At 38.6% G+C, this 20,931-nt stretch overlaps 1 protein-coding gene and 1 long non-coding RNA gene across 3 annotated transcripts; one reads left to right on the top strand and one right to left on the bottom strand.

Moving 5' to 3' along the window:
- Positions 1-759: 759 nt before the first annotated feature.
- Positions 760-18,063, top strand: LOC122653628 (probable protein phosphatase 2C 33). 2 transcript variants are annotated; one of them, XM_043847534.1, is made up of 6 exons: positions 760-770; positions 12,736-13,094; positions 14,059-14,448; positions 14,538-14,655; positions 16,063-16,286; positions 17,307-18,063. In XM_043847534.1, the coding sequence occupies exons 2-6, from the start codon at positions 12,864-12,866 to the stop codon at positions 17,790-17,792; spliced, it is 1,449 nt and encodes a 482-aa protein (XP_043703469.1). In that variant the 5' UTR covers positions 760-770; positions 12,736-12,863; the 3' UTR covers positions 17,793-18,063. The 2 variants fall into 2 exon arrangements, with proteins under 2 accessions (XP_043703469.1, XP_043703468.1); XM_043847533.1 differs by lacking the exon at positions 760-770 and having other exon boundaries at positions 12,680-13,094.
- Positions 17,870-18,283, bottom strand: LOC122653630. Its single transcript, XR_006331836.1, has 2 exons — positions 18,102-18,283; positions 17,870-18,069 (listed from the first exon to the last, which is right to left on the bottom strand). It is a non-coding gene; the product is annotated as an uncharacterized LOC122653630 (long non-coding RNA).
- Between the last annotated feature and the right edge of the window lie 2,648 nt (positions 18,284-20,931).

Below are 20,931 nucleotides of genomic sequence, written 5' to 3'. Positions count from 1 at the left end.
GTGCATCGAAGGTCTTGATGTGTTGGTAGTATATCTTTTCATGATACTCATCGTACAAATTTTCAAGCAAGAACTCCACTTGTTCTTCTTCTGTAGGACGGTTCCACATCTTTGCAGCCTTCTCCCTGAGTCTCATGATGAAATTCGAGAATTCTTCATTTGACTCTTGTCTCAATGTCTCCAGCTCCCTTCTGATGATGTCCATCTCAGTATTATACGAATACTATTTTATGAATGCCTTCACCATAAATGCCCATGATTGGGTCTGGGTATGATCCAGTTGAGTCAACCATCTCAATGTAGATCTAGCCAGAGAATACAAAAAGGCCTGTCCCATCTGGTTTTCCATAAGTCCCCAAGATCTAGCAATGGTGGCAAAGATCTTGAGGTAAGCTCTAGGGTAGCCCGAACCGTCGAACTTGTCCAGCTTCCATTTGAAATCTTCAAGGATTTTTCCTTTAGGGAAGAACACTAATTCCTCTTCATATTTTTTTTTTACTCTTGTCTTTGACTGCCACTTCAAGTTCTTCAACCTGTTCTCTCATTTTCTTTTCCCTTTCAGTTTCAAGGGGATCTGAAGATCGACTATCATCTACTTCTTCCACTAGTATGGTGACCAGAGTTTTGGGGGTTGCAGAGGTAGTTCTCCTCACTTCTTGTTCAGTGGATCCAGGTGCAGATCCCCCTTTGGAAATTTCATGGACTGACTGCACCAATTGTGCCATGAGTTATCGCATTTCTGCCATATCTGTTTGCAACCTCTCTACTTGGTGCTCCACGTTACTTTTAGATAGGTGATCGTCCATTGGATCCATGTTGCTCTCAAGTGATATCTTAGCCAATGAATTGGAGGAATCGGAAGAAGATGGGGAGCTTGAGAAGAATGATGGACAGGCCCGGATTAGCCTTCCATCGCGTAAAAATACCCCCACTGATGTTGATAGTTTTTCATCAATAGTAGCTCGATGTCAACCAAATCCCTTCTCAATGTCGACCCTATACAAATCCAAGAAGCCCAAACTTATCATGTTTAGGCCCAATTTCACTTTGTTTTACGCCCAAACTCAATTTTGCTAACTTGGATGCGTATTTTGGATTCCTTAAACCCAAGTAACTTCTCCTTTAGAAACAAATCACTTGCCCACACCCAATTGGCCATTACTTTAACCAAATACCAACCGTCGGTGCAAAGACACCTATTTTGATGCTTTGCCGACGATCCGAATTAAACACAAGGTCCTAACACGAATTTGGTAGTGAACACACCCCTCTACAACTATAAATACATCATTTCTCACATTGAGGAGGGTCCCTACTCAATTGGTCTTTGGTCCTTACTTGGTCCTTAGTCCCTTGCTCAATAGCCTTTGCCTCTTGAGTTCACTACTTGGTCTTTAGACTTCAAGCTTCAATTTCGTAATTTAGAGTCATCACACTTAGTGATTTTGGTGTTTGACAATGAAGTGTTGTCCAACGAGAGATAAGAAAATTTATTACTATTGGCTATACTATCTCTACGTACCAATCTCCTGAGTCACAAAGGGAAGCATCTACTTCTTCTGGTTTGAACTTCTCCCAACTAGGTAAATCTTTATTTCTCTACTTGTTTTTTCTTGTTGGATTTACCACTTGTTTTCTTATTTGTTTTTCATCTCCTAGAAGTATGTGATCCCATCTATCTAGACGGTGATCACACACTCTTATTGTTTTCTGAGATTGTATGTTCATTTTTATTCATAATCCCCATACCTTGTAGTCTAAGACTCCCCTTGCTTGTATACAATGAATCCTTTATGTTTGTATTTTCCGCATCTTTCTTTTCTGTTCTTCTCATGCACTCTCTTTTTCAATTCAAGTCTTGCATGCTTTGTCATCATTACGTTTTGATCTACTTCTCATATATTCACTCATTCATGCTTCATATGTTATGTTATATGTTTTTGAGTTTCTCCATGCTCCTATGTCTTGATTTCCTCCATAACATGCATGTAATTTAAGCCCAGTCTTTTTATTGTATTCTCATCACCACTTTTATTTTATCACGTATTCCCCATAGTTTCTCTATGTCTAGTTTTTCCTTGCTATTGTAAACATTTATATGCTTCACATGTCATTGATATTATTTCCTTTGCATATGTATACTAACCCTTACCATGCAGCCAAGCTTACAGGTATGTTCCCTTACCCCTCCTTGTACTTTACCTTTATTTTTCCCTTCTTCGGTATTTTACATTCCTTTCCCAAAAGCATGTTATAACCCTGCCTAGCCAAGTAATAGAAAGACCGGCAAGTCCAGGTGGACTAGGCTGCCTAATAACTTTTCCGGACAGTAACTTGACCCGTACCCAGACCAATGGACCGATTAGTCCCCAAACGGGCATAGTATGAGAGTCATTCATTTACATCATGGGTCCTAGACCCTCCTCTAGGTGGTGAATCTAACATTCAATTCACCTCCCTCTTCTCCCCCAAGGAAGGATGAATAAGAACACGTGGCGATCCCTGCCATGTCATTGTCTTCACACCTGGCTGAACCGATCTTTCTACTAGATGTTTGATTTTGAATGTTATCCCATTATGATGCAATTATACTAACATATAAGATGATAAATATGCTTAAAATAATGAAAAAGAGTGCAAATGAGCAAAGATATGCTTAAATGATCTACATTATGCCAAATTAAATGGATAGAATGAAAATATGTCCCTAATGGTGAAATTTACAAAAAACGTAAAAAAATCTGAAATGAGGGACCACTCGGCTCAGGTGCAGATGAACAAACAACCTGCCTCTCTCTTGTCGGTCAAAATAATGGCTATAAATGAGGTATTTCACTACTCAGACTTTAGGTAGAGTAATAGATATACCATTGTAAAAGGGGGGGGCTTGTAACTCATACTTCGGGCAGAGTAACAACTATAAGTGGGACTCCTACTACTCGGGCTTCAGGCAGAGTAACGGCATTACTGAGGATGAAAGAGCTTATGGCTCGCACTCTGGGCAGCACTATAGCACCATATGGACTAAACACCGATAAGACTTTTGCGCCTTAGTCATCAACAGGGCCCCTGAGGGCCAAAATAAAGAGAAAAAAACTAGAAAAATGGATAGAACTTCTATAGGGACCAAAACATCCCTTTTTTTTAGTATTGTTTAAAATGAAGAGGGACCCTCTATTTATAGAGGGTCCCCAGGATTCGGAGGCGCCACCCAGGCTTCAGGGGCGCTGCCCAAACCTGGGTTGTGCTGCGGGTCTGGGCGGCACTGTCTGGGTGTTGACAATGCCGCCTGGGTGTCCACGGTGCTGCCGTAGCCTGGGTGCTTCCATCGAACTCCCGACAATGCAGCCAGAGCTTGGGTAGTGTTGTTGGACTCCCGGTGACGTGCCATTGACCTTGGGTTGGCTCCATTTGGCTTTGTCTGGTCTTTCGGTGATACCTAATCATTTTTTGGGTGTTTTTACAGGTTCTCTGGTGACTTGAGAGAGACATCATCTGTCCATCTTTGATTATCATCATTTTCGAGGGTGACAAATTCAGTGTCTACACTACTCTCTTCCTCTCTCTTTTCTCTCTAAAGGAATGCTGAGATTTCTTTCTCAGCTAAAACTCTATATAATGTTTTAAATAAGCTCAGTTAAGGACATTATGGCTAAACCCTTGGTCCACCTATGGCTAGTCATAAACCAGGTTGATTCCTATGAACCACAAGACTCAACCCATGACTAAGCCACTCTCTAACCTTGGGTTTCATTAATATAACTCTAACTCACATGGTATAAAAACCTAGTCATGGTTATTGAATCTCACAAAATGCCTTATGGGCTATGATCCAGTACTTACTAAAATGCCACTCAAGTTAATTAAACATCTATATCAAGTACATAAAGACTAAGCACAATCAAGCCACTAATATTAAGGGTCTAGATTGAGATATTCTCTAGTGATTCCCCAACCTTAAGGAACTAAGGACTTGGGGCATCACATCTGCATCGCCCTATCCACTATGGAGTCAGAGGATGTCGCATGTTCGGCAGTAGTTCAAGAGGCTGTTGAGCTTAGGAGATTCCAGTTGCGACAATGTTTTTGCTCATTCAGGTGACGTTGTGCTTATACATTGTGACAACACGACTGCTCTAGATTTTACGAAGGACCCCAAGTTTTATGGGAAAGCCAAACACATTGATATACGATACCATTACATTCGAGATATGTTTTCCTTGTTCATGTTAGGAACTTAGGACTGAGGTGGATTTGATATCTATCTTTCTTTCTTTGGACACTTTATTGGATGGACTTTTATTTGTATCCTTTTTTCCATAAATATATATATATATATATATATATATATGCATATATTTGTTTGAGAGATAATGTGTATACAAATTTATTTATGGGTAAATCACATCACCCCCTGGTTTTTTAAAATACTCAAATCACCTCCTGTATTAGACCCCAAAATAAAAAATTAGTCCTTACCGTTAGTTTTATGCTGATGTCAGCCAGTTAAATAAATTTAAATCTCTAAACTACCTTGACCAGTGTTGATTTACGATTTTACCCTTATAACTAAAAACCCCAAATTCTATCTTCTTCCTCACACCACTCTATTCCTCACCTCTCCGACCCCACGTTACTGCCACTGTCGCTGCAAACCCCATTGCAAAATCACTACAAACCCCTCCCCTTAGCAATCCTTGTAACCCACCCTCACTGTTCCCCACCATTACATCCCAACCCAAGCTACCCCACCACTACATCTTGATCTGCCACCATCCTCACCACTCACTGTATTCCACCACCTGCCCCCTTTTTTTGTTTTTCTTTTTTAGGCTTTAGTCCTTGTCAATCCACTAGTGGAAGGAGATAACACAAGAAGAGAGGGCAGCAGATGCCCTCATAACTGTCCATCATAATGATAATCAAGCTAACCCTCTCTGAAATTGCCGCCATTTTCACCCTCATCGTTTCCTTCATTTCCCGTACCTCTCATGAAGCCTGGGACGTCGATGAAGACAATGAGCAGTTTCTCATTGAAGAAAATACCCACTGTGGCCCTTACCCTGTTGCCCTAGATCTCTCCATCACTTCTCCTCCGAAGATAATCGATCATGCACCCATTATGAAGCTGATGTCGGAAGAAGACGAGGAGGTCATCAAATCTGTCATTAACATAATCGTTCCCTCCTACTCGCTTGAATTGAGGCTCGGCGATTTCAATCATGTTGCGATGATACGCCGTGAGGAGCTGCAAAGGATGACAGGAGATCGCTTGTTGACTTACCTTTGGATGGGTTTGACTACACCTCCATTTTGGGCCAATGCTGTGAGATGCCAATTGGATATGTCCAGAATCCTGTGGGAATCGCTGGTCCATTGTTGCTCGATGGGAGAGAGTATACGGTGCCCATGGCCACCACTAAGGGTTATTTGGTGGCCAATACCAACAGGGGTTGTAAGGCCATTCACGCATCTGGTGGTGCCACGAGCTCATTGCTCAGAGATGGTATGACTAAGGCTCTGGTCGAATCGAGGCTCGGCGATTGCAATGGTGGGTGGTGATGGTGGATTTGGTAAAAGAAGAAGATGATTTGGGGAAGATGAGGGTTGAGCAAAAAGGTCTTTTCAAAACTAATAGTAGATGATTAGGTTGAAGATGAAGGAAGGGTAGTATTATAAATTTAATTCTAATGTTTTTAGTACAGGGGTAAAATAGTCCTTTCACACCAATAACTAACAGCAGACTAACACTGTTACTGTAGAGGGGGACGGATGAGTACTTTCAAAACTAGGGATGATTTAAATTTCGTTTGAAAACCAGAGGGTGACGTATAATTTATCATTTATTTATTATTATAAATATGTCACCAGGCATTGAATTAGCCTATTCATATGGATGATTTGCCTTGGCTCTTGAGGATAGCAAGCAAGATGAGCCTATGAGCATTTATGCTTCGTGGCGCCTTAGATAGAATTAAGATAAGACCTTATCTGTTCAAACATAGAAGATACAATACTTCTAAGTAGCCTGTGAAAAGTCATGTGAGATTTTAGATAGAAACTATGAGAGTGATTATGCTAGAAACTCAGGTTAGGTGCTTGCCACAACGACTAGACTTGATCTGTATGGCGTTTGATTTGTGAGTGACATTCCCATTTCAGTAGAGTTACGCCTTAGCATGCATATCATACTTTATGTGCTAGTTCTGACCGATAGTGAGAGTAACTGAATGGATCTCTGCTTCATCACTGTGTGAGCCATGTGGACCATTTATTATTAGTCCTACAATACCCTTATTATCTAAGACCATGTCATGAAGAGGAAATTCAATGACGCTACTTTGACGTACTCCTTAGGATCATGGATGATGCGGTCTAGTGGGATACAATTGGGAAAGTTGTTGGGGATAGTTGAATTGATATGTGAGGCTCAGGGAAAACCATTCGGCATTAAACCTTTGTTTTGTGACTCATTGTCCAGGCAACTTGTCGTATTTGCACTTGATGTAGTCATGAGTACATTACATACAAGGGGTTAGCACTGCTCATTATGAGGGATCAAGAGTGTTCGATCTGGTGTAGTTGGATCATTTGGGGTATTTTGAGATTGTTTGTGAGTGATGCGCTATGTTGATTAGATGAAAGCTTGATATAGCACTCCTACTTTATTCTATCTCGTTAGATCACACGACTCATTTCCTATGTGAAGAATTACACATTTTGAGAGATGATTAGATGAGCAATTGAGTTTGTATACCCTGTGTGGGCGAGTGTGATATATTAACCGAACCTAGGCCTAGATCCAGTTTGGGTTTGGCGCCCACCCACGGGGCAACTGAGTAGACCTGGGTAGATCAACCACTTAAGGAGGTGGCCTTCCTCTTTTATGTCTCTTCCCTCCTTCGTTTCCTATTTAGTGGGACACTATGAGAGGTTGGGGGATTAATTATATATAGAAATAATCAAGTCAACCCTAACCCTAATCTCATTATTTAGATCATAGTCTCTCTCTCACTCTCAATTTTGTTCTCCAACTTATTTTCGTTTTGTCTGTGTGATTCTATCTATTACCAAGGATTTGTGGCTTAGATTTCTCCGTAGAGAAGTCTTTCAAGATATCTAGAGATTGTAGAAGATCGTCAACGTTCGTGAAGCTTGTAACCATTTACGTTCAAGATCCTATTCTGTTGTGTTCATCTCCATTTCAGGTAACACTCATGTGGTGTTGATTTGTTTACAGTACCAACCTTGATTCGGTTACCAAACCCATTTTAATAATTGATGGCAACTACGATCCAAAAACTAAGGAAGGGGGGATGGGGCGCAGTGGTAATTGTTAACCAAGAGTTTATTGGTGCATCTACAAACTATGGTCTTGCAGGGAGTGCACAAGAGGTTGTGTAATGAGGACTCGAGCAAGGTATCAAAATAGCGCTTTCGTACGGGTGCAAAACCTTAGAAATCTGGACTAACTCATTGAATCTGCACAAGTGGCTTGCTAATCCTGACCTGCATCTTCGGGACGGTTTTGATTCGGTTTGAGTCAGTTTCGATGTGGAAATGGTGAAAGCAAAACCAAATCAATAAGGAAAGCTCGGTTTCGGTTCAGTTTGGTTTTGGGTTTACATTGGTTTCTTGTATCGGTTTGTTATCGGGTCGTTTCGGTTTGGGTTTGGTTTACCATACACATTTATACAAAATTATAGAAAAAATATGATTTTTAATGGGTTTCGGGTTGTTATCGGGGTAGATCATTTTAGTTTCAGATTTGTTCCAGGTTTTGACCCGGTTTTGATTTGGTTTTGGGTTCTTTCGATTTTTGGTTTGGTTCAATTCGGTAACCAAAACTAGCCTAATGACTTCGGCTCAGTTCGGGCTAGGCTATTTCAGTTTGGTTCGGGCGGGTTTACCTAGTTTGGTCCCAACTTTGACACCCCTATATGCATCCATGGACCTGGGAACTATTTACTTTTCTTTATAAAATATACATAATCTCTTCTTCTTTTGAACAATATTTCTTTAGTTATACAACCACAGTATTTTATGAGCAAGAGATCTCTACTTAGTCACATGATCTCTACGTAAACGTTTGGTCCAATGGGTGAGCACGCCTGGATATCTATCTAAACGCAAAGGCATCATCTTACGATGCCCTGTGACAGGATATAGAAAAACACCACTAAATATAGATCTTTTCCCATATTTTATCTATACCCCGCTCACAAGGTAAGATCAAATTGCAACAAGAACTACGTTCTAATTTGTTTGGATAATATTGTGAACTTTATTTCTTTTCTTTTAATGCATTTCTTTCTTTTGCATTAAAAAAAAGGTTTTAAGCCTTTTATGACACAATAAATTCTGTGCAGATAAAGCGATAACCTTTCCATTTAATTCCGTAACCGCACACGGATACCCCTTTACACCTCAACGCAACATTTCCCAAGATATTTGACTTTGACCAGCCAAGTATTGGCCCACCTCACCAATCTAAAAACCCCTAGCCATTAATTAACGAAATTTTGTCCCATTTCGTTGTTTATAAACAATCGGATGAGATTGAATGCTGAGTAATAGGTGGCATTATCGTGATTAGAGATAATACCGAGGCTCTTTGTAATGAGGGAAGTAAATGAAACAATAACAACTCAGTGGGCTTCTGGTCTTCTTGGACTAAGAACTCAGCATCTCTCTAGTTCTTTCTTCATCAATCTTTGTGTTTCTCTACTTACATCTCATGATGTTGATAAATGATCTCTCATTTGGATGTTCTCTATTATTATTATAATACGTTATTTTATTTGGTTTGTAAGAAACAATGTTTTTAAGCATACTGCTAAAGCTGACCCCTGATGGTCATTAAAAATGTTTTGAAATGGACCACAGACCACATGGAATCCATTTTTGACATTCTCATCACATTATGGATCTCTTACATCTAATCCTATTAATACTATGATGAATCTGGTTGGTCTAATTGTCGTAGGAATTTTTGAACCCAAACTTAAATTAGTCCAGTGGAACTTTAACATTTTGATAGATGGACAGAGTTTTTAACAGATGCAGGTAGCATCTGCATGCAGGATTCGAAGGAAACGGAGTTTTTTGGTCTTCTTCAAAGATGGAAAAGAGTCAAAAAAGAAAAAATTCTAATTCAGCACATCTGACTATGCAACAAAGAACTCTTTCATCATTTTATTTATCATCACAAGCATCCTATACCCTAGAACCTTATGCCTCTCTTTTTTTACTTAGTTGAAAAAACTGACAATTTTGATAATATTACTTTCCACTATTGTAAAGGCAAGGCAGGGACCAATGCATCTCAACTGTATTCTCTTTTTTAATTAATATATTATTTTCTTTTCATCAAAAAAAAAAAAAAAAACCTAATCACTAATTGTTACTTATCCTAAAAAAACTTATCACTGATGAGGGAGTCCAGCACTCCAACTCAAGTCGAGCCAAATGGGATCATGCGTTGGTGAACCAATTAGTTTATCCAATCATATCAAAATAGAAGAAATAGAATCTAGGGTACTAAATATATAATGATTAACCCAACTACATATCTCAAGTTCTAATTTGGACAAAGTTATCAGGTGGCACAAAAAAGGTTTTCAAAAGATCCAAAATTAAGGCATGATTTGGTATGATTTCTATTTCAATTTTATGGGATAATTTTCACATTACAGAATTTGTTTGGTTTAATTTTTTTAATCTTATTTCAAAGAAATAGAAATTCTGAAATGAGTGCATATCATGTCCTTGTACAATTACTCTCCAAGGCCCTCCAAGACCAGTCACATGGAATCCATTGTGGGATCCACAGGAGGGCTTTGGACAATACTTGTGCAAGGACATGATCCGATATTGAAATGAAATAGCAGAGAAAATTTTCAATTTTTAAATTAGAATTGATTTCACTCTTGCTCTTTATCGAGCACATGGTTAATTTGATGGACAAACAATAATGTCATGTTAAAAATAAAACACCACCCTTCTCCTTATCCTAATGATCTCACCACCACCATGCCCCGGCTCCACCACCCCATTGCCACCTCCTCGGCACAACACCACCACCACCACCTCCCCATCACAATAACGTTACCACCACCCCCATCGCAACCACCACTACCAACACTACAACTAAGTGTGTCAATTGGGACGGTTCCCTGTATTTGGAACAAGTCCCTATTGGTACTGGTACTAAAGATACCAATCCCAATACCGTCTCATTTAGTTAATGGGATCAGACCTATGTCCCGATCACGATTATAAATGGGACGGACGGTACCATTTCCTAAACGTTCTAAGCTTGGTAGAAAAAGGGAGAAGAACTTTAATGGTTTCATTAGTAGTGTTGTGAATCTTTTCACTATTATGAGATCTAAGGAATTCCTTACTTTTGAAAGCAACTTAGAATACAAAAACCATAATGAATTTCACAGTTTTACTTCTTCAATTTCCTTACGGTCACATATAAACTTCTCAAAACAACGATTAGGAATTAACAAGGACGAAATAAACAAGTACATATAAGATTTTGTGCTATCACTAAACAAATTTATAGAAATAGACCTGAAGGTCTATTAGCAGAAACCTACATAAGAGAAAATGCCACCCAAATACACCACACTGCAGCCATAAAACTTGAACCCAAGAACATGAAATATACCATTTTAAAGGGTATTGATAGTTCCAGTTCCATCCGGTACCTAACCGGTATTTCGGTACTAGTACCATTGGGAATCCCATCCCAGAACCGTCATGTCCCATTTATTATTTGGTACCAAAATCAAATCCTAGTACGGTCTCGTTTATTAATAAGACAGTTCGGTATCGAGTTTTAGCGATACAGTTCTAGGACGGTTCTCGAGTCTGGTCCCAAATTGACATCCTTTACTGCCACCGCCACCACCTCCACCTAGGGTTTTAGTAATTGGTATCGGTATCAGTATTAGTCTCGATCTGCTGCTACCAATCTAGATCGGCCATATCGGTTTGGACCAGCTCTGTTTTCATTAAAAAAAAAAAAGTTTCTTCCCATTTTTACCCCTATCCGTACCGATCCACCAATACATGATCGATCAAGGATCACCGATACTGATACAAATCGATTGGATCAGTCGATCCGATACCGATACTTCAAACCATGACTCTTCCTGGCCCTGCCCTTCCAACCACGACTCTCTCCCAAAAAAATATAGTGAAATTGAATTATCAAATGAATTTCTATTCTTGAAATATTTCAGATTGATGAAACTAAAACAATTTCACTTTCTTGATCAAAAATTTATTTATTGAATATTTAATGAAATCAATCCTAAATCAAAATAAAATCCATACCATATCTTGCCTAACGCTATCTCTATGACTCTTACGTTTGAAAAAAGGAAAAATTAATAGAAAAAAAAAAAGAAAAAAAAAAAGCACAATAAGACAAAACTATTTCTCTCTCTCTCTTTTTTTTTTTAATATATTTAATTTTCTATTGTATTCCAAATATAGGCTAAACTTGCATGACAATAAATGACATATTGTTGGATATTAGTTTGGGATTGGGCAAATGATGTATATATCCATGACATAATCCAATCTCCAAAAAGAAAATTGACCAATACCATGGCTTGCTTGAGTGCTTGACTAGTTGGGTCAAAAATTGAAAATAAAAAGAAAAAGAATAGAAAACTAGAGAAAAGAAAAGAAGAGAAAGAAAGAAAGAAAGAGAGATTAAAAACAAGGGAAGCGACAGAAACCATGGAATTGGTATTGGTATTGGAATCTCCATCCAGAAGCTTGAAAGCCAAGTTCTTGTGTTCTTATTAATGCCCCTCCTTATCCCTCTCTCGCGCTATTCAGATTCCTTAGTTTATTCGTTTTAATTTGATCTTCCTTTTTCTTTGGTTTCTCTTTTGTTGTTTTCAACTCAGGAGAGCCATACATCTATCAATTCGTGTAATCGCATCTCTCAGTTCGAGTTCTTGTTCGGATTCCATTTTCGTACTCTCTCTCTCTTTGATCCCTTTAGAGGGATCTTTGATCTTATTGTTCGTGTTTTTCTTTTCTCTGTTGATGCGGTTGTGTCTCTGCTTTCGAACCTACAAACGATTACAGTTCGTCTTTCCGCTTCTTTCTCTCTCTCTCGAACCGGTTCTGCTCAGTTTTCGGATAATTTGGATATGTTTATCCATTTTAGAGAATAAGCCGGGCTCGAGATCCGTGAATTTCTTATGCAATTGGCCTTGGAATCCACTGTGCTTACAAAGGGGATCACTTGTTCCTTTTTTTTTCATCTCTCCACTTGATTCGCATACTTGCTTTAATTTCAGATTCGGAGTTGTAGAATTGGTCGAGAAAGGCAGGAAATAAAGAAGGCCAAGTGTTTTCGCGGCAAATCAGTAGCCTCCTTCCTTTTTTTAATTGTACAAATCTTTTCTTTATAGAAAAGCAATCATTTTTCGACTTTGTTTTTTTAAGTTTTGCGATCAAGGAAAGAAAAAGGAAAACAAATAAAGAAGGCATTAGAATACTGAGATTCCTTGAGCTGCGTTTAAGACTTCTAGGTACCCGAAAAGGGTCTGCTTTTCAAAGTTCATTGGAGCTTGTTTCATCTTCTTCGTCAGGAATATAATCTTGGGCTTGGATTTGATTTGATCGAATTCGATTGAAGTTTTCAGTGCTTCAATTGCAGAGCTTTAAGAGTATATCATATCGTTTGGTTTTGTTGCTCAGCTTGGTGTTGGTAAGAAGCAAAAAGGGGAGATTTATCTTTGTTTCTGACGGATCCTCACGCTGAAACCAAGTGTTGTGATTGTTCTGCTGTTCTGGATTGCCTACTGGACATCATCAGGGCCCTGAGAATGGGGTCCTGCCTATCGGCGGACGGGAGAAGTGGTCTCCCCGGTACGCCGGAAACAAAGAGGAAGAACGGAAGAAGGAGGCGTGCGATGTCGTCCTTCGATTTTAAGAGGGACGAGCAGCTTCGTAGGATAACCGGGAGAACGTTCTTGAACGGGGCTAGCGAGGTTGCTTCTCTGTTTACCCAACAGGGCAGGAAAGGGACCAATCAGGATGCCATGATCGTTTGGGAGGTATTATTCTCTTTTACATCTCTACCTGCTATTTTTTTTTGTTTTTAAGTGATCAACTTTGGGTTCTTCAATATGTTGGGATTTATGCACCTCTTGAACACCGAAACGTAATCGTCTCTTAGGTTATTATACCAATTGGAGCTTCCTAGCTCTTGGGTTATTTGTTCTTCTATTGGTATCGCCTGGCAATTTGCTCCGCTTCTCTTCTGATCTCAGTCCTAGATATTTGTTTTTTATTATTAGTTAACATCTTCAAACTATGTTTCATTGCAGTAAGCTTTAATCTTACTATTTACTTGTATTCAATTGTATACTGGTATATTCTTTTTCCAATCGATGAGAAGTGGCTATTTTCTGCCGTTCTTGATTGCAACTCGTCTCCCCCACACCCCACCCCCACAAAAAAATGGCCTTTTATTTTGCATGAATCAATTCAGTTATATAATTTTATGTATAGTTTGTGTGTCTTGCTTGTTACCTTTATCTTGGTCTTGCTTCAGATCTGTTGCTTTTACTTCTCTCCCTTCTTCACCGGTGAGTCGGCTCATACTGGTCTATAAGAACTAGAATTTTCCTGTTCCAAGTTGTGGGTTCCTCCCACCACTAGATATAATTGATATCAATATTGATGTCAAGTTTATTTTGATTCTCATAATTCTTGTACGTGTACGGACATTGTTAAGTAGGTTAAGGAGTTGATATTTCTATCCCACACATTGTTTAGAAGAATCTACTACTAAGAGTCTGATCATACAGAGGAAGTCATTTGTTCAATTTTTTTTTTATTTCGCCAAGGCTTTTAATTACTTGAAGTGAGGTTTCTGCAGTCCAACTTTGCTTCAGTTCTCTCCATTTTCTTGCCATTACTGGACTAGTTTTAGTTTGCAGTTAGTATCATTACCATTTTCATGTGTAAGCGTAAGAAATTTCATTTTCTCTGAAACATTCTGTGTTGTATTTACAGAATTTTGGTTCAAGAACAGACACCATTTTCTGTGGTGTTTTTGATGGCCATGGTCCCTATGGCCATATGGTTGCAAAAAGAGTGAGAGATTCTCTTCCATTGAAGCTAAGCGCCCATTGGGAAGTAAATATAGGCAGTGAAGAAGGATCCAGAGAACTCAGCACCAGTGCCATGGTAAGCATGAATTCTGAAGACACTTCCTATATGTGCGTTGAGGAGGAACTGGGGGAATCTATAGGTATTGAAGAGAATGTGAAGCAACCAGAGATCTTTTTTACACTGAGGGAGTCATTTCTCAAAGCTTTCAAAGTTATGGATAAGGAATTGAAGTTGCACCCCAACATTGATTGTTTCTGTAGTGGGACAACCGCAGTCACCCTGGTCAAGCAGGTATTGGATTATATGCTTGATAAGTTTTAATTTAATGGGCTGTATGTAGTGTACTTTCTAGGCCATGAATGCCTCGTTCATTTGTATAGGGTCAGGATCTTATTATTGGAAATGTTGGAGACTCAAGAGCCATACTGGGTACAAGGGATCTAGATGACACCCTTGTTGCTGTTCAGTTGACCGTGGACCTTAAACCAAATCTTCCAGGTATGTCTCTCTGCGATGCAAATGTCATTGACTTCTGTAATTTATTGCTGTTTCTAGCAGCTCCGTAGTTCTCCTTGCCCCTGTTTGTACTAAAAATAAAATTGTTTGATATTTATTGAAAATTAGGTCACACCTCTCACCGTAAATACATTATCACTTCTCTACATCAGTAGCCAATCCCTCTTTGTTGAATGACTGCATGGAGTGATCAAATGTGAATTAGGTTCAACAATATAGTGCTTTATGTTGAGATTTGTAGTATCGCTAAAGCTTAAAGTGGTGTCTCCCACATAGAACTTGCTAAAACCTGCAGGAGATACATGTGTTCATGGAATTTAAGAATTGGAAGAAATTCCCAGGTGAGTTATCTTGTTAATAATGCATAATAGGATGATGCAAGTAAAGTCTTATACATACATACTGGGCCCCTTCCAAAGACCATGCAATATCAATTTAAAAGATGCAACAGGGAGATTTTGGGTCATTATCTGCCCTCATATTCCTTGTTCTTCAAAACAAGAAACTGACTTAAGCTTTCCTATGTTATAAAGCTCAAACTGAAAACAAACTCAAGTTCTGATGATGAACTGGACACTTATATAGAAGTGATAGCAGAATCATACATAAAGTGTGACCATTTTCCTTTCAAGTAATTATCTGCTCTTCCTGTGATTTCCATTACGGATGGTCATGTCCGGGATTTATGTTCTTTCCTAACTCTTTATGTATCTACTAGGAGGACCCATCTTATTGTTAAAAGCAATATTTTACAAACTCTTATCTCTTTAGTTCAATATATATTTTCTTTTCCCACCAAAAAAAAAAAAAAGTAATTATTTGCTCTCATGTTCCTTGTTCTTCAAAACAAGAAACTGACTTAAGCTTTCCTATGTGATAAAGCTCAAACTGAAAACAAACTCAAGTTCTGATGATGAACTGGACACTTATATAGAAGTGATAGCAGAATCATACGCTCAGATTAACTGGTAATCTCTGTTGTATAGATGTGAGTGGAACAGTACAGAAAGTGTAATACAGCAAACCAGACCTGAAAATCTGATGGATATGTATACTGCTATTGCTATATTTTCATTAACACATCTCATTGGCCAATGTTTGCTCATTTCTGTATGTAGTAAAGAAATAAATATCTAGCTAACTCCATGGAGACAAATAATAACCGAAAAAGAAAACATGATAAATTATGATCATGGGAGAAATAAGAGTGTCAGTAGGTATGTTTAAGATATTAGTTTTGTGTGCAACATCTTTGTTATATTGGTAAACAATATGCACTGGTCATGAAATTGATATAAGGTGTGAATGAGATAAAATGGAAAAGAAAATGTATGATCCCGATACGTGTAAGTTGTTTACTTCTCCCCATCTTCTGTTTGTGCCTTATAGTGGAAGCTAAGAGGATCAGGCAATGTAAAGGGAGGGTTTTCGCCCTTCGAGATGAGCCTGAAGTTGCTCGTGTGTGGCTGCCAAACAATGACTCACCTGGCCTGGCAATGGCCCGGGCTTTTGGGGATTTCTGCCTCAAGGATTTTGGATTGATCTCTGTGCCAGAGATATCTTATCGACGCCTCACTGAGAGGGATGAATTTGTAGTGTTGGCGACAGATGGGGTAAGAGAATTGAAACATTGATCTCTCTCCCCCCCCCCTCCCCCCTTGTTTTATCTGTTTGGTTGGATCATAAAAGAAATAATTATAAATATATAAATTTTGTATTGCAGCTATGCTATCTGCTTATGGCCCTTCACATAATGTGATGTTTAAAGCTATCTTTGAATCCTTTCTTTTACTTTCATGTGTATGACAATTTTTCTGTTCATAAATATGTACCCTATGATTTTCTAGTTTTTCAGGGGTTGCTTTATGAGCATAGTGGTCTCGAAGGTCATCAACTACCTTTTTTCTTCAGTCACGTAATCGATCTATTTTTATTGATAAAATGACTGCATAAACTTTAAATGCAATACCTGGTATTTTATAAGACTTTGTAGTGGGTGTTACTGGACGGGTCCCTGTCTGCTCTGTAAGGTCTGTGAAATTCACCCTTTTCAGCAGGCTGAGCCTCTGCACTGCAATAGTTACCATTCCATCCATACAAAAATCAGGCACTGTAGTTTCTAAACTCGCTGGTTCACACTCATCTGCCTTGCTCTTTCGGGAAAAGAAAGTACGAAAAAGATACAAAAGAACATCACAGCATCTTGGGCTCCACTGTTGAAGCTTCCAGCCAGGTTTATTCAGAGATAAGCAATTATTTGGTACAAGAATCTGATTATTGTCTAATCAGTGGTAGGATGTGGTTGTAATGTTATTGTGAAACTGTGCAAAAAGGGTGAGCAGATCTCATACTTGTATTCTGGTTACTGCTTTTCTGATAACCCCCCTCTCTTTTTTTCCATGGGTAAGATCAAATATTTTAAGAGTTGTGTTCTCTTGTACCTGCACTCCTTTCAATTGTAGAATGTTGTTCAGTACCAATAATTCGTTATTCAAAAGCTTCGAGTTGGAATCCTGAAGGGACTCTCTCGCTGATAGGATTAGGTCTTTGGTGATCTCTGCTGTCTTTCATTGACCAGATTTTTATCCAGTCGTTCCTTCTCTTAATTAATAATTTGCTTGGTCTTTTGGCAGGTCTGGGATGTGTTATCAAACAAAGAAGTCGTAGACATAGTGGCATCAGTGCCAGCACGTTCTACAGCTGCTCGAGCTTTGGTCGAGTCGGCAGTGCGTGCATGGAAGTACAAATACCCAACCTCGAAGATTGATGACTGTGCTGTAGTATGTCTCTTCCTTAACTCCAACTCAAACAACTCCAGCTCCCTCACCAAAGTCAAAGAGCAGTCAGCTGCATTCCACCTATATGAGAGTAGTCATGAGAAACAACAGCCTCAAAGCTCAGATGGGCTGAGTCGATCGGCAACAGTACGAGCAGGTCCTGAGATACAGCCAGATGAAGAAGAGGAAGACACCGCGAATGAAGCTACAAAGCTGATGGGGATAGAGGAGTGGTCCGCCCTGGAAGGCGTCTCAAGGGTGAACACACTGTTGACGCTACCAAGGTTTATTGCTGGAAATGAGGATAAGAGGCCCACTGGAGGAACAAAGACTCGGAAATGATGGTTAGTTTGGATTCTTGATTGTATCATCATACCATCACCAAAATTGATAAGCATCATCAATTTCCCTTTTTAATTTTTCGCTTAATTTATTCATGATTTACCTTGCTACAGAAAGGTGTTTGTAGGGGGAGGGGTGTCATTTGTTTATTTTGTTTTGGAGAGGTGGGCCGGACTGTATTAGCGTGTCTGGGGAGTCCTCCTTTCTCTCTCTATTATGTCTGGGTAGAAATGGAAATTTTGTAAAATCCAACTCTCCATGTTTCTTTCTTTCTTTTCTTTTCTTTTTTTTTTTTTTTTTTTTTTTTACCTTGAGGGGAAGGGGGTTCTTTTCTTATCTTCATGTTCTGTTTATTTGGAATAGTGTTATATGTTACCATAATGTTGATAATAATTTTGTGATATTGAAGCCTATTTCAGAATTGCATATACCCAGTTAAACTTGTTAAACCTGATGATTGTAGGTTCACTGAAGAAAGCCTTTTCCTCTTATTACCATTTCCAACTTGCGATCGGCTATGGGAAATATATTGGGCTTCACTGTAGAACTTTCACTCACTGTTACAACCGTGAAACAAATTATGGTAAGAAATTAAAAATAAACTCCATTTTCTTACTTTTTCCCATTTTGTATTGAAATAAATCAAGTGGGAGCTAGAGAAAGTACTGTGAAAATGGGTTGGCCTCTTCTGCTAGTAGTGTCTACTGGAATTTAAAGACTCTTGGATGTCCTACGCATCATCCAATCATGGTAAAATATTCAAAGCAATCTTACAAGGCCATAAATTAAAATAAAAATTGGAAATTTTTTAAAAAGAAGATCAACTGTGTTAGAAAAAACAGGACTGTTGAGAAAAATATTGAGTTTATATGGCGGAAAAACAATGTCCTTCTCTGTACATTATGTTAATGACTTGTAATGTGGTAGGCTGATAGCTCAACAAAAAAGGATTTCACATGGATTCGGCTCCTCTGCAGCTGGGGAGTGTGCTGCACCTCATTCGGGCGGCAGCAGATGGCAACACATCAAATGGGGAGGATCAAGTTGAAAATGAGGATTTCAAAATTAAGAAATCCTTCTCTCCATCGCGCATGTGCACCGTATTCAGATTTTTAGCTCCATCTCACCATTGGATTGACACTAAATCCCCATGTCGCCATCTGCTACTGTGCCGGACGAGGTGCAGCACACCCCCGAGCTGGCAGAGGAGCCAGATCCTGTCACAATCACTACCAAGTACCAACCGGTTAAGATGATTCAAGAAGGATGTATAAATAATTCTTTTACCCTACGTTACCGAAAAACAAAAAAAAAAAAAAAAAAATTTTTAAGCTAAACTTAATGTTTGGTGGCCAGCTTAACCATTAAACAAGTTATAAGGAGAGAGAGAGAAATGGGGGTTTGCAAGTTAGTATAATTAACAAGAGGAAAGTAGGGATAAATAACGTTCTTCCCACAACATTTGTCGGTTCTGAACTCTACTTTTTCTTGTTCCAGAGAACTACTCTTCTTGTTTGAGACATGAGACAAGTTTGTTTGTGGTATATGTGTCCTTTTGTTGTTGGCACATATAAAGCCTCCAAATATAGGTTTTGATCAGATGACACTGTAGTCTTAACTCTGCCCTTCCCCATTCCCCACTTTTCCATTTAGAAAAATTCCAAAAACCTAATTCCACTCATTCAATGAAGGTGTGTTTTGGGTAATCACTGATTGAAATCAACTCTTTCCAACCCACTCCCCTCAACAAACGAGTTTCCCTTCACCCCTTTTCTTCTCCATGGGCATCAGTACCGTCAGATACCTAAGTGGAGGGGCATTATCAAACCCCAAACTCCATACCATTTCATTGGTATGGTATTGATACAGTATCGAGATTGATGATTAGTGAAATCGGCATGTATATTTCAAACCAAGATCCCATCACCAGTGATGAGGGAATTCTTCCCACTTCAATGGTAAAGGAAAACCTTTGTCCTGTTTTATTACCAAAATTATTTTAATTTTAGTAACTCACTTATATCTTTGCCGACAATTCATAAAATAATAAAAACAGACTATAAATATTACAATCTAACTTCCAGGTGTCTGGCAGATCTTATACCTCAATTTTTCTCTAATAAACAACTGGTGACTTGACATCAATGAAGCATTTACTAATCTGAAAATTATCAGCAACATAAAGCTTTACAAATTTTGATTGTAAAAGGCCAAACAATCCCCCCCAAAAAAACAAAATTATAAAAGGCCAAAGATTTCATATCTGTGTTGCTTTCTCCCTTGAGAGTGGTCCAATTCCAGCACAAAGTGATTGTCCCAAAGGAGGCAATTTGATAGGGATATCTGTGCTATCATCCAAATTCCGATTCAATATAAGGGTGAACATGATAAATATCCAATCACCATATAACATAAATAAGATAAAAAAAATAGAAATTTTTTGTAATAAAATCAAGTTAAGGAGAATATTCAAACTGATTGGATTAAATTTGTTGAAAACTCAAGCCAAAGGAGTACAAGTTCAATACGATACCATGAGAGAAAAAACCAAAATTTCTTTGGAATGTATTTGAACTTGATATTTATTTTAATTTTTTTTTTCGATAAAAAAAATTCAATTCAAGGGTTTCTTAGGTAGGATTTTCATCAGAAAATCAGCTTTGATGAATTAAAAGCAATGAAAATTTGAATTCCACTGTTGCGTGAATTCCTGCATGACTGATGAGTGATGGGTCGGTGAAAGTCTCTTCCTTATCAAAAAAGTAACACTTTACACACAAGAAATGTGTATGAAAATTCCACACATCTCCATCATTAAAACTTGCAAGGAAAGTGGCACAAGTTTAACCAATTTTGGTCATTTAGGTTACGAGTGAGAATTTGATATGAGATTGGTGAATGAACCTTGACATTTCGTGTCTAGTCATCTACAAGTGTAGAATTGTTGGATCAAATTGGACTCTCACAAGCACCATAACCACCCTTGATGTTGACATAAATTGGACTCTCACAAGCAACTAAACTACACTGTTTTTGTACACAAAGGAGTGGCTATAACACTTTCAACAAAAAAAGAAAAAGGGGTGTGTGGGTTTTGTTCCACATCAGGTGTGTGAGTGTGGTGGGTGTTGTGCATAGT

This window comes from Telopea speciosissima, chromosome 3, assembly GCF_018873765.1.
Source record: "Telopea speciosissima isolate NSW1024214 ecotype Mountain lineage chromosome 3, Tspe_v1, whole genome shotgun sequence".
Classification (NCBI taxonomy): domain Eukaryota; kingdom Viridiplantae; phylum Streptophyta; class Magnoliopsida; order Proteales; family Proteaceae; genus Telopea; species Telopea speciosissima.
Note: the sequence above shows the minus strand (reverse complement) of the source record. Positions and strands in the feature narration are given on the sequence as shown.